The sequence below is a fragment of the Festucalex cinctus genome, chromosome 10, assembly GCF_051991245.1.
Source record: "Festucalex cinctus isolate MCC-2025b chromosome 10, RoL_Fcin_1.0, whole genome shotgun sequence".
In the NCBI taxonomy this organism is placed as follows: domain Eukaryota; kingdom Metazoa; phylum Chordata; class Actinopteri; order Syngnathiformes; family Syngnathidae; genus Festucalex; species Festucalex cinctus.
In genome coordinates, this window is record NC_135420.1 from 21,557,127 (window position 1) to 21,572,928 (window position 15,802).

The window sequence follows — 15,802 nt, forward strand, 5'->3', positions numbered from 1 at the left end:
GGACAGGTGCAGGAGCTAATGAGCCACCTGCGACACTCCACGCCGGCCATCACGAAACCAGAGACCGCAGAACCACCGATCCCAACTCCAGCCTTGACCGGGGCGGGGTTGAGACTGGCTCCCCCGGAGCGATACTCGGGAGACCAAGGACAATGTCAGGCATTCCTGACTGAATGCGACTTACATTTTGAACTTTCGCCACAGGCTTTTCCCACCGACCGTTCCCGTGTGGCCTTCATGATTTCCCATCTGACTGGACGAGCCAGAGACTGGGCCACCACGGAATGGGCACGGCACTCCCCGACTTGCTCAACAGCAGCCGGGTTTAGCAGGGCACTTCGCCTCGTGTTCGATCCAACCAACATGGATCGGGAAAAGACTCGAGAGCTTAGCAACCTCAGACAAGGCCGAGAATCGGTGAATGATTACGCAATCCGATTCCGAACTCTAGCGGCCAAGAGTGGCTGGAATGACACAGCCCTTTTTGACCACTTCTTAAAGGGGCTTTCCACAGCCATGCAAGAACTCTTATTGCCAGTGGACTTACCTGGCGATTTGGACTCATTGATCTCGTTGGCCATCCGCACAGATCATCGACGGCGAGATCTTTTGCAGACCAGCGGACATCAACGGGGACACGGCTCCGGATTCTTCCGGCACCCAGAAGCAAGAGGCCCTCCGCGAGGTGCCCTTCCCCAGTCGCCCACCGCGGGAAGGCCCAGCGAGAGTGACGAGGAGCCGATGCAGCTGGACCGCGCCCGATTGTCTCACCACGAACGCCAGCGACGTCGTCAAGAGGGGCGATGCTACTACTGTGGAGAACAAGGCCATCTGGTGGTAGCTTGTCCCACCAAGAGAGGCTCTCCGGTGGGTACCGCGACTCACAAGCAAGGCAAAAACCGAAAACTCACGCAAGTCAAGATTTCCTGCAATGCCATTTCCACAGACCTACTAGCTCTCATTGACTCCGGAGCGGACGAGAGCCTCATGGATTGGGGTCTGGTGGAAAAATTGCAGGCAGGCACGGAGCCACTTTCCACCCATATGAGGGCCAGGGCGCTCAATGGGAAAGACTTATTCCTCATCACACATGTCACAGAGCCTCTTGAGATCCATATTGGACAGCACCGAGAACTTCTTCGCTTCCATGTCTTCCGTTCCCCATCACACACACTGGTCCTGGGTCATCCCTGGTTGCAGTTGCACAACCCCCGCATCGACTGGCGATCGGGGCGAGTCCTGGACTGGGGAGATGATTGTGAACACCATGGGGTGGAGCGGCCAGCGGCAGAGGCACCTCCCGCTGCCATCCGACAGGTGTCTCTCGTGAATGACCAGGATTACCCGGACCTGAACACCGTTCCCACCTGCTATCATCCTCTCAGGGAGGTGTTCAGCAAGACCAAGGCCATGTCACTTCCCCCACATCGATCCTATGACTGTGCGATCGAGTTGATTCCTGGATCTACCATCCCCAAGGGGAGATTGTACTCTGTTTCGGGTCCCGAACGCAAGGCCCTAAACGAGTACATAGACACTTCCTTGAAAGCCGGACTTATTCGGCCCTCGTCATCGCCAGCTGGAGCCGGTTTTTTCTTTGTGGGCAAGAAGGATGGCTCATTACGCCCTTGCATTGACTACAGTCCCCTGAATGAAATCACAGTCAAGAATCGTTATCCTCTGCCCTTGATGTCCTCAGTATTCGACCAGCTCCAGCAAGCCAAGATATTCACCAAACTGGATCTCCGCAACGCCTATCATCTCGTCCGTATTCGTGCAGGGGATGAGTGGAAAACTGGCTTCAATACTCCCCGAGGCCACTATGAATACTTAGTCATGCCATTTGGACTCACGAATGCGCCAGCTGTTTTCCAGGCCATGATCAATGACGTGCTCAAGGACTTCATCGACCAGTTCGTATATGTTTATTTGGACGACATATTGATTTACTCACCGGACTTGAAAACCCACCAGCACCATGTCACCCAAGTCTTGAAACGCCTGCTTGAACACCGGCTCTACGTGAAGGCTGAGAAGAGCCTTTTCCACGCCGATACCATCTCATTTCTGGGATTCGTCGTATCTCCTGGCAAAGTCGAGATGGAATCAGAGAAGGTCAGCGCGGTCAGGGACTGGCCCACACCTGAGTCCAGAAAGAGGGTGCAACAGTTCCTGGGATTCGCCAACTTTTACAGACGATTCATCCGCAACTTCAGCTCCATCGCAGCTCCACTCCATGCCTTGACCTCGCCACAGCAACGCTTCGTCTGGACTCCGGAGGCCAACGCCGCGTTCAACACACTCAAGAAACGTTTCACAGAGGCTCCGATGCTCAGAGTTCCCGACCCTACCCGCCAGTTCGTGGTTGAGGTAGATGCCTCCAATCTGGGCGTCGGGGCCGTCCTATCCCAAAGGAGCCAGGAGGATGGAAAGGTGCACCCCTGCGCATTCTTGTCCAGGAAGCTCTCCAAGGCCGAGCGCAATTACAGCGTTGGAGATCGGGAACTACTGGCGGTCAAGGTCGCCCTAGAAGAGTGGAGGCACTGGCTGGAGGGCGCAGAACACCCCTTCATCATTTGGACAGATCACCGCAACCTGGAGTACCTGCGCCAAGCAAAAAGACTGAACCCCCGACAGGCCAGGTGGTCATTGTTTTTTAACAGATTTTCGTTTTCTCTGACCTACAGACCCGGAAGCAAGAATGTTAAAGCAGATGCCCTTTCACGTATTCATGACCCGGAATCCACAGCAACCGAACCTGAACCCATCCTGCCGAGAGACTGCATAGTAGGAGCCCTGTCCTGGCAGATTGAAGAGGAAGTCAAGGACGCCCTTCAAGACACGATCACCCCGAAGGAATGCCCACCACGACGGCTTTTCGTCCCGGAGGCCCTAAGAGCACAGGTGATCAACTGGGCACACACCTCTCGTCTGTCTTGTCACCCAGGTACTCGCAGGACCCTGTTCGCTGTCGCCCGAAGATTCTGGTGGCCTTCCATGGAAGCCTCGGTACAGGAATATGTAAGGGCCTGCCCAGTCTGTGCCCGAAATAAATCATCTAATCAACCTCGGATGGGCCTCCTTCAGCCACTACCGATCCCCTCAAGACCCTGGGCTGAAATATCAATGGACTTTGTCACTGGACTTCCCACATCACATGGTAAAACCACAATACTTACAGTTGTTGATCGCTTCTCAAAGATGGTCCGCTTTATTCCATTACCCAAGTTACCCTCCGCCAAGAAAACAGCAGAAATAATGATAGACCAAGTATTCAGAACCCATGGATTCCCGCGACACATTGTGTCCGACCGCGGGCCCCAGTTCGTCTCTCGTTTCTGGAAAGAGTTCTGCAGAGCCATAGGGGCCAAGGCGAACTTAACCTCGGGCTACCACCCGGAAGCCAATGGACAAGCCGAGAGACTAAATCAACAGCTGGAGACCGGACTCCGGTGCTTGGTCTCCCAAAATCCGTCCACCTGGAGCAAAAACTTGGTTTGGGTTGAACTGGCTCATAACTCGTTACCCACCTCTGCCACGGGAATCACGCCGTTCAAATGTGTGCATGGTTACGACCCACCTTACTTCGCAGACCTGGAGGAGGAAGCCTCAGTTCCCTCGGTTCTCGCCATGGTCCGCCGGTGCCGCCGAATCTGGTCAGCGGCTCGACTGGCACTACAACGTCAAGGCGACAGGATGAAAAGAGCTGCTGACCGGAGGAGGAGGGCCGCACCCCAGTATCAACCAGGTCAAAAGGTATGGCTATCGACGAAGAACCTTCATCTAAATGTACCTTGTCCAAAGTTGGCCCCTAGATTCGTGGGGCCATTCCCGATCACCAAGACAGTAGGTCCAGCCGCCGTGCGCCTGCGCCTGCCTCGATCCCTCCGCACCCACCCTACCTTCCATGTGAGCCAGGTCAAGCCTGTTCAGGACAGTTCCCTGGTCCCGCCCGAGCCTGCGCCGCCCCCTCCGGAGATGGTGGAGGGGGGCCCAGTTTATAAGGTCAGAAAATTATTGGACGTCCGAAAGCGGGGCCGGGGGCACCAATACCTGGTTGACTGGGAGGGTTACGGGCCTGAAGAACGGCAATGGGTGCCCGCCCGGTTCATTGTAGACCCCTCCCTCATCGACGATTTTTATGATGAACACCCCGAGGTTCCTGGGCCGTCGAGAGCCGGCCGTTGAGGGGGGGGTACTGTCACGCCGCCACCAGAGTGGCGGGTCATGCTTTTATTTCACAGTCAGGTTCCTGTTTTATTTTGAAGTCATTAACCACCCTCTCACCTCAGGTCACTTGCCCTTCCTCCTGCACAGTAATCACCGGTCCACGCCCATGATTGTTTCCACCTGCTCCCAATCAACCCGGACATAAAAGCCACCTGCATTCTCCCCTCCGTTGCCGAAGTGTCACATCTCAGTGCATGGAAGCGTCCTCACAGTCCTTGTTCCACAGTCCTTGTTCGATGTCTTGCCTTGCTTTGTCTTGCGCCCTTAGTTTGCCCCTTGTTTTCCTCCCTAGCGGAGCGCCTTTAGTTGTCCCTGTTTTTGAGTGCCCTTGTTTATTCTCCAGTTTGGAGCTCTTTTTGTTCTGCCTTTTTTCCCTCCTTGAGAGGTGTTTTTTGGTTCATTGGATTAAAGCTGCAGCCTTGTTGGCCAACTTACACTCTGCGTCTGAGTCCTACCTCCTCGCATCGTGTCAGTGTGCAATATTTAATGGCATGTGACGTTCCATTCCTGTGACTGTAAATATACCGGAGCTTGCCATTGTGAAATTTAAAGCCTGCTCATTGCTTTCATTTCACTCTTTGAAGAGGGAAACAACTGATTAAATGGCATGAGTAACGGCAGTATATTGCCAAATTACTATTATTCTAATGCTGTGGTATCCAACTACTAGTCGACAGTATCATTGCAGTTGGGCAGGATCCTTGCATCTCCAAAACTACTTCTTTTCAGCAAATCAATAAAGTTCCATCTTGCTTGAGTATACTGTTATGCAACCCCAAAATCATATTCAATTGCTATCTGAACACACACTGATCAATATGATAGGACAGCTGTCCAATCTGCGCTTAAGTCAGTCCCCGAACAAGACAAAAAAGCATTTTATACTTTACAAAAGCAAACGACAGTTACCCATTTTTAACAAAACAAACGTATCTAACTTTACATCCAGATTTTAAATCTTGAGGTGGAACAACGCAGCACTGCTTCCGCACAGCGTCCAAGACAGTTAATAGATTTATTCTCCAGTTATTTTGAACACTTTAAATTGGTTAATATGTCAAATTAACATATGTAGGGACAGGCCCATTGTATCAATTCATTGTGAGGTGTATGTTGTTTTTAAACCACTGCGGTCCAACTAATTAGCAGCAGTTATTGACAAATGTCAAAAGCTCAAGAAACCCTGGTCAATACATGTACAGGCTACTCACTAATAACGCATTAGCACTAACCCAACAAAACAGGTTCCCGGGCTGGTCCATCAATATTGTCGAGACTCAAGTAGATAATCCAATCTAGCATGCATCTCCAATGCATTTGTGAGTACATTTTATTTTTATGCATATATGTTAAAAAACAATGACTTACAGGAAAAACATGCAGCAACACAATGGCTCTTTCAAGGACACTAGGAAAGCACAATGCACATACAAGCACAGATGCCTGATAATTAGCCGAGTACAGTATTTGTGCAAGCGAGCTCACGTCAACACCTCTCAGCACATCTTTTAAAACACAGGAAGGAGGGAAAAAAAGCAGAGCAAGCGCTGACGGAAGGATGCTGGCTGACGGGCAACAGATGCGAACAGCAAGGGAAAGCAGGATGGAGCGGGCCAATAGGAAGGGAAGCGTGTTGAGAGACAAACAGTGAAGGACAAAGCAACACGTGTTGGAGGTGGATGGGGGTTCCCCTTGAAGAGAAGGCTTCCCCATAATTGAGACCACAAGTGAGCATTTGACTGAGACATCCATTGATTTTCTATGTCGCTTGTCCGACTAGGGTTGCTGGTGGGCAGAGGTCAGAGCTCGGATTCGAACCCCGAACAGCAACTGTGAGGCAGATGTGCATACCACTCATTCAACATGCCTCTCATATTGGCATCAACATGTTTTAAAATACAAATGCCAATTTTGACTCTGTTGTAATGTCTAACAGCATATTTATTGAGCAATTTTCCAGACTTTTTAATCTTGGTCAACTGACGTTCAGGGAGTTTCCAAGGTTATTACTACATTTTAAAAAGTTAATTAGACTTAAGTAAATAAATGTCATAGCGCTCTATAGTTTTCTGCAGTAAATATTTTTCCCCACAAAATTTAAATATACCTGAAATCTTAAACTTTCACATTTCTTTGTTTTACTTTCTTTGTTTTAATGTCGATATTCGTCAAAATATCGGCTCTGATAATCGGCCAGGCCGATTATCGGTCTATCCCTAATACTTAATATATTTTATTTGATTTTAAATTAATTTTAGTATTTCATTATTATTATTATTATAATTTCAAAGTATATCTGTTGTTGTCTTGAAGTTACCAAATATGGTTCTAGGCACTATTAAAAGCTAAATATCCTCTAGCTTCCTGTGTAATCCACAATGGAAAACCCAATGCAAAAAAGCAGCACACACTATTTGCGCTGAGAGTTTCTACCCTGGGAAGATGAGTTTTATAAAGAGCATCCAGGGATTAGAGGTATTACCATAATGCATCTGTTAACGAGTCTAACTATGTGTGGGAAAAACCCAGAGCAAAAAAATAAATAAAACACACAACTGACCCTGATCTGCTTCTCATTATTCCCTACAAGGACACACCGAGTCCAATACTCACAGTGGCCATAACCCAGCTCCCTCCCGGCGCCACCTCCAGCTGCAGGTGATGCCGCAGGTTGCCACATGCCTTCAGGTGCGAGCTGGCAGGACGCCAGTCGCCGTCCAACTTGAGTGGTGGCGCGTTGACAAACTAAAAATGAGGCGGAAACTCCGGATCTGTGCTACTTTTTAGGAATGGTGAGAAGGAGGAGGAGGCGGAAGGGGGATGACGGGTATCAGTGGAGAGCAAAAAGAGGCGGAGTCCATCAGGCCTGGTTACAAGATTAGCCAGATTATCCTTTCCGAGAGATCAATCCCAGAGGAACTGTTTGCTGTCCGACTGATGACACAAATCAGCTCTTCAGCCGCCCACTCAACTTGTGTCTCTCTATACCTCAAGCTGTGCCTAAAAGTGTGTGCAGGGACACCTGTTGTAGTGCAGGGTGTCTGGAGTAGCATTAAATGGGGGAGGTGGGGGGGCATTAAAGCTGTCAGGACTGGGAATGGGATGGGAGGGATCACACTTACAGTATAACCGGTAGTTTCCAATTACAGCTTCTTAAAAGGGATCAGACATTAGGAAACGGAGGACAGTTCCCATAGCCAAAGGCTGTTATGGCATCCCAACACAAATTGCTTCATATGATCCGTTTCGTTTACACCAAGCAGTGATTTTTGGTTCAGGTAGGTAAATATATTTTGGAGCTTCCAAAAAAATATATATATATACACTTTTGATCAAATGAGGCTTCAGAATCATAAAAACATGTGTCTTCTATCTAAAATGCTGTGTGCAAGTCCATAAATTCATAAAATCACAGCTTGCTAAAAAAAAAATGGATGCTACTTTGACTAGTATCTTTCTTGTGCCCACAGTACACATCACTACATATTTGAGCCGTGAAAATATGTCAGCTTAAAGCTTCCTGTGGCTGTAATGTATCCCACCAGGTCATTGTGGGGATTTCAGCAGCCACCAGCTAGCTTGCAAGGTAGCTTGCAAGCTAGCAGGCTTCCGGTGCTCTTCTCAGCCAACAGACGGAAGTGGGATCATCCACAGGGTCACCTGCTTACTTGGGAATTTTAATAATAACCCCAAGCTGTTCTGCAAATAGTGACATTCAGGAAAAATGCATTTTCCGGGTGGAGCTATAGCTAGCTAGCTAGCTAGCTAGCTATATGCTTTAGTGGTATAAATGAGTTGTCGCATAACTCTCATTTGCGCTAGATAACCAAGGTGTGTCATTGGGTGCCGTTGTAGCCAAGCCCACAAAAAAAGTTTTATAAACTTTTAATCATGTGCATTTTTTCGGATGGTACCGAGTTGAATACGGCTTGTTTATGTGCTAGAATTTTATGGCAAATGGGCTGTGAATGTTGACGAAAGAAAGTGACAAGAAGAGGCCCTATAGGTTAAAGAATTTTGTTCTACCTTCCTCAAAACATCTGTAATTCTCTTTGATGTCATGAAGAGAAATGGGCCAGTTGTGACATCGCCGGCTGCCCGTGTGCTTGTGGTTATTAATATGCACGTGTCCTTAGCACAAGTGTTCCTCACGTATAGCATTCCAGGAAGTCAGGAATTGTCTTGTTAGAATGCTGGATGGTGGTCAAGTAAACAGAGAGCAAAGCGAAAAGCCAGATGCAAACACAGGCTCAAAATATACCTTAAAGGCAAAGAAGAACAATACATGGCAAAGCCTAAGGGAACTTAAATAAACCGCAAAACCCAAGAGGGGAATGCTAGGTTAATGTGAACCTTGGTAAAAGAAGCCAAGGACAGAGTAATGGGCTTCAAAAATTGCGGTGGTGCTTTCAGATACGAGTTTAATCCTTTTCTTGACCACGTCCTTAACTCAAAACAAATGTATCCCATCATACTTCCTTGTTGAAATCAACGGAAATGCCACTAAGACATTTTTGGCTTTATTTCAATGGACAGTGTGCTGCTCCTTTTCTCATTACGCTAACAGATTTGAAGGCAAAAGCACATGGTTGTCCAAATAGACAACATGTACTATAATTCTCTGTGTAGTTTGACAGTAAACTTTAACTAGCAGTACATGGGAATAAACAGCTTGAAGCCTCTTTTTAAGAATTGATCACCATCTACTAAACTGCTGAGTTCACTGCTAGCATGAAGTGCTTCCATAAAGTTATAAACTCTTTTTGTTTATATATATGAAATGAAAAGACTGTTTCAATTGTCCTTGTTTCTGTTTGATGGCACCACGGTATTTCTAAACTGATTTAAATAGAACTTACCCTTCTCAATTTTGGATGCAAGACACTTTAAGGTTTGCAAGACACTTATTAATTCCAATCACCAGAGAATACAAGCTGTCCCTAATGTAAGTGTGCAGCTGCTTCTTTAATACCTCCTGCCATCATATCAAAAATTCACCTGATGCCCTCCCAGCCTTATAAATAAACATTAGCATCGCAGGGGTGCTAAGCAAAGCCCTGTACATACTGTACGGTACACAACTTAAAGCACACATAACTCAACAAACTGTCGAGTGCTGTGCACCTGTGTATGGCTGCATCAAATGTCCATACACCGCTTGGATGAGAGCCATCAGCAGTAATCAGATCCACTCGCAGGCGGCAGCTTGGCAAAAGAGACTCTACAAACCCGACGCGAGACAAGAAAACGGAGGAGACACACAAGCTACCGTTCCAAGACTTAACCAATCCCAGCGGGAGAAGCAGAAATAATCCTTAAATGCATTCTGTGTTATAATAGAATGTCGTGGCCCACATAAAACAAAGTGAATTAACCCAAAGCGCTAAATTTGGCGCATACTCTGAACACCTTGAACAAAAGCTTTAAAAGGGATTTGTGAGTACAAATGTATTTCTTTTCAGTCATTTATATAATAGTACTTTATGTAGCTACAAGGTATATACAGGCCAGGGTGTCCCTAAAATGACACTATACGCGTTTTTTTTTTCTATTTCAATTCAGGTATTGTTCAGACAGACGTAAGCCCCAGCATTTGACAGCTTAAGTTCCCATGTCCACAGCTCTCTGTTTGACATTGATGTTAGCAATGCAGAACTGCTCCAATACAAAATACAATTTATGGCAAGTTTCTTGAAACAGCATTTGTTCTTCGCAAACCATCATAATCATAATCTTCCACAACCTGTCAGTACAGGTAAAAGCCGATCGCTCTATGACGCATACGCTGAATCAAGCTTCCAGTGCAGCCCTCCAAATCGAGTTTCACTGGCTTTACGTAAACGCATACTCTAGAACATTAATGGTAGAAGCAAGTCTTCTGCTGTGTGGCTGGTCAAAAACAGATCCTGTTTTTAGAAAATTGACAATGATTGAATAAATTGTACTCTGTGTTTTAGCAGCATGATGGTCATAAAAGCAATTCCAACTGCTGCTGAACTGCTGTCGGATACAGAAAATCAGGCAGCAATTTAGCAACACTCCAACGTCAACTTGCGAACCATGGCCAAGGGAAGGGACATGGGCTATATGCTTATAAAAACTGCAAATCCTGTGAAATGCTGAGAGCCTAACGTTGTCTTGATTGAAAAATTAAATGAAATAGAAAAGGAGATGTAGTGACTTTTGGACACAATGAAAAATATTTTCTAGACAATTTTCTTTTGCACTGAAGACATTGGTACCATTCATTTTGCCCAATATGCTCCACTTTTTCTTACACTCTATGCACTTTTTTAATGCAATAGTAATCACAGATAGTCATTAAAGCCCCAGGATTTATTTCAAAAGAAGATGTGTGTCAAGACCACGGACTTCTACATGAATGGACTAACAAGCCGCTTACTCGCCATCACGAGAAGTGCATCCATCTTATGTTGCCACAGTTAGGCCGCCTAACTTAAAAACTTTGATTGGTCCGTGGCATTTTCACGTTATTTTCTGTCTCTACGGCGAAAATGTCACCGTGTATGACATATGGTTTCACTAATAAGACTGGGAGAAGTGCTAAATGCACATTTCATCAGTAAGACAAATTAGATTACACAATATGAAGCGCGTATGCGTAGAAGGTCAACCATATTTTTTCACCAACTACAACAGGTCAAAATAAAATCATGTCCACTCCGCTGATTGGTTCTTTCCACTGTCTGTTCAGAAATGCGCTTGTGCTTGACGGCGACTGTGACCAGACTCATTTGCTGGTATGAGTCTGGTTTCCAGGCTATTAGTTGGTAGCTTAAGGCATATTTGAGTGGGCAAGCATTCTTGGTTTACTGACATGTGAACATTTTTTTCAGCTTTGCTTTGACAAAATAACAATCAGGTACTTGCTGTTGCAGGATGCAGACCAGTGTTATTTATATTTCCATTATTTCCTAATGGGAAAAAAACGGTTTCAAAACACACAAACAACTCTGAGGCAGTCAATAGTGCACTCAAAACAAGCAAACACTGGCGGCAGTGCGAGTTTGTGTGGATTGCATGCAGTTATTGCACAATTAATGAAGACATTTCAAAATGCACCTCGCAAGCAAACACCGTTGCAACCTTTCCAAGGTCCTTCGCTTGATTAAATCTGGAATTAAATCAAGGGTTTGACCTTCTTCACTAATGACTAATTACTGACAATTAGCCCTGAGAATGGCCTCCCCGCGCCCCCTTCTTTTCCCTCAACTCTGTTCTCACAATAAGCACATGCGCCCACACACGCGCAATCCAGTCAAGCAGCCTTTTCCACTGACACAAAACTACACACATGTTATTGTGTGCTAATGCATTAGGTCTCAAGTAGCGAGAATCCTTGAGTAAACCTGCCAAGAGCCACACCCTCTACCTGTGTGGTTTATTTATCTCTGTGGGAGTGGGTGGGGAACTCTATGTGCAGGGCTTGGCAGTCAGCGAGCAGGTTTTCAAAGCCGCCACGGCTTCCCAGACTCACGGCAACGGCCGCATTCTATTAGTCACATGACGACGTGGTCGCCGTCGGGTCGCAGATAATGAGCTATAACGTTGGCTATGTTTGCAAGCAGGAACTTATATATGAGTGTGTAGCTGGATATAAATGTTGAGTCAGAGCGTGAACCCTAGCATAAGTCACGGTTGTTCACATCAAACAGGGTGGCTGCTTTCTCCAGCCCGCCCTGTGATTCTTCCTCTTTTATATAGTTCTCTCTTTTCACTTGCCGTCCCTGTCACGACTTCTTAAATAAGTTCTCAGCATCAAAGGCAGCCGGCGGGGAGTTCGTCTGGGCGTCCAGGATCACTTTGGTGGATGGGAAATTTGGAAAGAAAGAACAAAAGTGCTGAGAAAGAAGAAATGCTGATTCTTCTACAGAGCGAAGGGCGGGCCTTCATCAAGCCTACTGAAACAGATGTCTGAGAAAAGATGAGTGGACCTCCAAGCAATCAGATCACAAGACGGTTTTGTTTCATCTTTGCTGCACATTGTGGTAAATTGGAATTATCTTCCTTATCAATGTCATCATCTATCCTACAAACAAATCATATTTACGCTCGTGAGACATAATTTAGAATCAAGAAATATAGCTTTAAGGGACAATATTAATTTAACACCATTTTTAAGGACATAAAAGAGCTTGGAAGATGACGTAGGCTCATGCAAACATAATAATTAAATAAATCAGAGTAGGGTGTTTGCGAATTGGATCCCGGGACAAGAACTTCCAGCATATTCTGAATTTACTACAACTCACAAGAAAGACAAAACTGTAACAGATAGCCAGAAAATGCCATTCGACTGTTAATGTCTTTATGATGATGAAAATTCTGATAATGGAACTAAAAATAATCGCACCTCTTGGGATGCCACGGGGCCTAAATATTCCATATCCGGTCAACCGCTATAGGCTTCCCCAACAAGTTGTCCCATCCAGATGTCTCTTCCATTCCCCTTGGGGGCATACTGGTTATGGAAACAATTACCAGCCTCTGTGAATGGTGGTGAGATTTCAGTGATAGAGTATTGAGGCTGTTTATGCTCAAAGGCCCATTTTGTGTTATTATTTAATGCCACGCAATTATCCTTCGCTACACTTGTTATAATTTCCAAGAAAACAAAAAGAAGATACTGCAGTAATTGATTGTTGCTAAAGCTCTCAGATAACAACAAAACATTAGGTAGAGCTTAACAACATAAACATAACTAAGATAATGGTTAAAGAGAATTATAGTTAATTGAAAAAAAAACATGGACAAGGAAAGGATCCAAAGCATACCACATTATGTATGCATCATACATGATGTATGGGACTCTATGGCTACAAAAGGAACAGTGGCAGCCTTATGGTTGTTTATTGGAGATAGACATATGAGGCGTGTCTACATTCTGCTAATATTCAGCCTAATGCTACAAAACTGATCTAAACCCAATTGAGCATGCTTTTTCATTTACAGAAGCTAGCAAAACAGGCAGCCAGTGAAGGCTTGAAAAACCAAAGTGAGCAAATGATATTAAAAAAAAATAAAAAAAAAATCTTATTGCTACGTAAATACTTTTGAGTACTTTAAAATGGGAAAAAATAATTTCCATAAAATTACTTGAAGCACAATATTTTTGTGAACTCTGAAATTAAACCTAAAAGCATATGCCCGAATCCAATCTTGATTTATTTATTTCAGATCTAATGTGATGCTGTATTAAGGCCAAAGCTCTATCACTGGCCAAATCAGTAATTCACTGCGCCGCGGAACATTAACGGTTCGTCGTGACAAATACTCATTTTTGCCGCCAGAAATTATCCCATGCTACTTAATTGGTCTTATTCATAGTATCATTCACTTACTAAAAATATTTTATCTTTGTAATCTATTTATGCCAAAGACGTTTAGTAACAGCCACAATAATTAAATAATTTTCCACTTAATGGCAGAATGTACATAGTTAACTTAAATTTCTGAGTAAATTGAAATGAGATTATCATGTTATCTTGTGACATTTTTGCTTGGTGGTGTGCTGTGAGATTTTTCTAATGTAAAATATGTACCTTGGCTCAATAACAGTTGGGAAACACTGGCTCCTAATACTACCTAAACTATGCTAAAGAGCACATAGACATGGATTGAAGACAAGAATGTGCTTCGGAAAGCCCTTTTCCAAAAAAATGTGTGCAGTAAAATAGCTTGTGAAGCATTTTGCTCTGCTAAAGTCAAGAAAAACAAGAATTTATAAGAAAAGACGCTCGTGCATTAAGAAAGGGTCCTTTAAGTTCCATTCCTATGGCTGACATAAGCCAGATTTGCATGCAAGTGTGCCATAGTCTATCATTAACCTACACTAATACTGTAGCCAATTCATAATCATAGTAAATATTTGAGTGGAAAACACTTCTAGGCTACAAATATAAAACACTCAAATGAAAAACCTGCCATGCCTCATGACTTCTTGTTTTAATGGCGCTGTGCAAACTACTTGAAAGCAATTAGTGCATAAAATGACAAATTTATGCTAAAAGCCATATTTGTGTAACTGCTTAAATTAAAATTCAATTCCACCTAGAAAGACTAACATTACCAAGAGAACAAAACATCACATGGTGATGGCAAAAACATTTATGTGTGTAATTTGACTTGTTAATTCAGTGTACTCAACAGTAAATAGACAAAACCCATCTCCTTTGGCCCACTGTGATCCACGTGTTGCCCAACTCCACAGGGCTGTTAAGCTGTCACATAAACAATTCTGCTAATAGAAGGGCAAAGACGGGGGTAAAAAGAAAGCCATCAGCTGGTTCAAGGGCAAAGTCGTCGAGTCAGAGCAGGAGAGCAGCTTTACTTAGCAAAATGACATCACGCTGTCCGTGGGATGGATGCCCTCCAAGATGACCCGTGTGGAGGAGGGGGAGTGTCGTGGAGGTGCCACTTTGTGCCACAAGTTTGTTTGCGACTGCTGTCTGCTCATGCAACGCTTACTATGCTCCCCGCAGTAAATTAAGTTTCAAACAGTTTAGCTGGGTCATAAATTACATAAGAGCAATTAAAATGCCAACCTCTGACCTTGCCTGGCCGCCACGACCACCTGACGTTATTTACAACACAAAAATAATCGCCCCGACACAGCAACGGGAACACCGGGGCACTATGACCGAGGCTGCTTGTGGTGAAATCCAGGAGAGAGACGCCATGGCCGGGGAACAACTCCTCCAGCAAAGTCCCCCTCCCTATCTGTCATGCTACGCGAAGGCTATTAAAAGTCGAATACGAGGACGCGTACTTACTTAAATGGCCATACGGATCATGGCTGTCCATAACGGTGCTATAGTCGAGCTTTCGAAGGTGTCCTACAGTCGGCGGTGCTCGGCATCCCCGCACATTCCTCTCCCGGGCCGGACTGAAAAGTGTGCGAGGCGGCTCTAGAGCCCGGGGGCCCAGCCAGGGAGGAGGAGGAGGGGCCGCTCAAAAACAGCACTTCTCCCAATGACAACAGTGATCCGTATCAAGCTCCAACACGATCGGGACCAAACGCCTCTGCTTGCTGCTGCTGCTGCTGCTGTGGATTTGAGTGTTTCTTTCTTTCCTTTTTTATTTTTTATTTTTATTTTTTTTTACGTAACTTGTTGGCCTACTTTCCGCTTTAATAGACGAATGCTCTGTCATTTTTTTTTTTTTTTTTTTTTTTGTGCGTGCCAAGAATCAGACATCAAGGCTGTCAGCTGAGAATCCGGGAAGGAAATGTTTGCTCCACATGCACAACACATGGTTTTATTTATTTATTATTATTATTATTATTATTATTATTATTATTATTATTATTATTATTATTATTATTATTATTATTATTATTATTATTATTATTATTAATAAAAGCATCATTGCATTTCAGGAAACTAAACCATGTTTGATCTCTAATTATCCACAGTACTCAGTGGAAAATAAATGCCAACAGCTGATCTGCATTACTGTACTTTTTCATTAGATATCGTGTTTTGTTTTGGGTTTTTTGCTCCTAAGAAGCAAACTATTCAATAATGAACATACATTAATTACGTTAATTACA

At 44.7% G+C, this 15,802-nt stretch overlaps 1 protein-coding gene across 2 annotated transcripts in view; it reads right to left on the reverse strand.

Annotated features, from left to right (window-relative positions):
• Positions 1-15,289, reverse strand: part of rxrgb (retinoid X receptor, gamma b) — a 33,551-nt gene extending 18,262 nt beyond the window's left edge. Inside the window, exon 1 of one of the 2 annotated variants that reach the window (XM_077533894.1) lies at positions 15,024-15,289. In XM_077533894.1, the coding sequence (XP_077390020.1) occupies positions 15,024-15,054 (31 nt within the window). In that variant the 5' untranslated portion in view covers positions 15,055-15,289. Of the gene's footprint in view, positions 1-6,843; positions 7,051-15,023 lie in introns of those variants that run through there. The other variant, XM_077533893.1, reaches the window with a different exon arrangement.
• Positions 15,290-15,802: the final 513 nt, after the last annotated feature.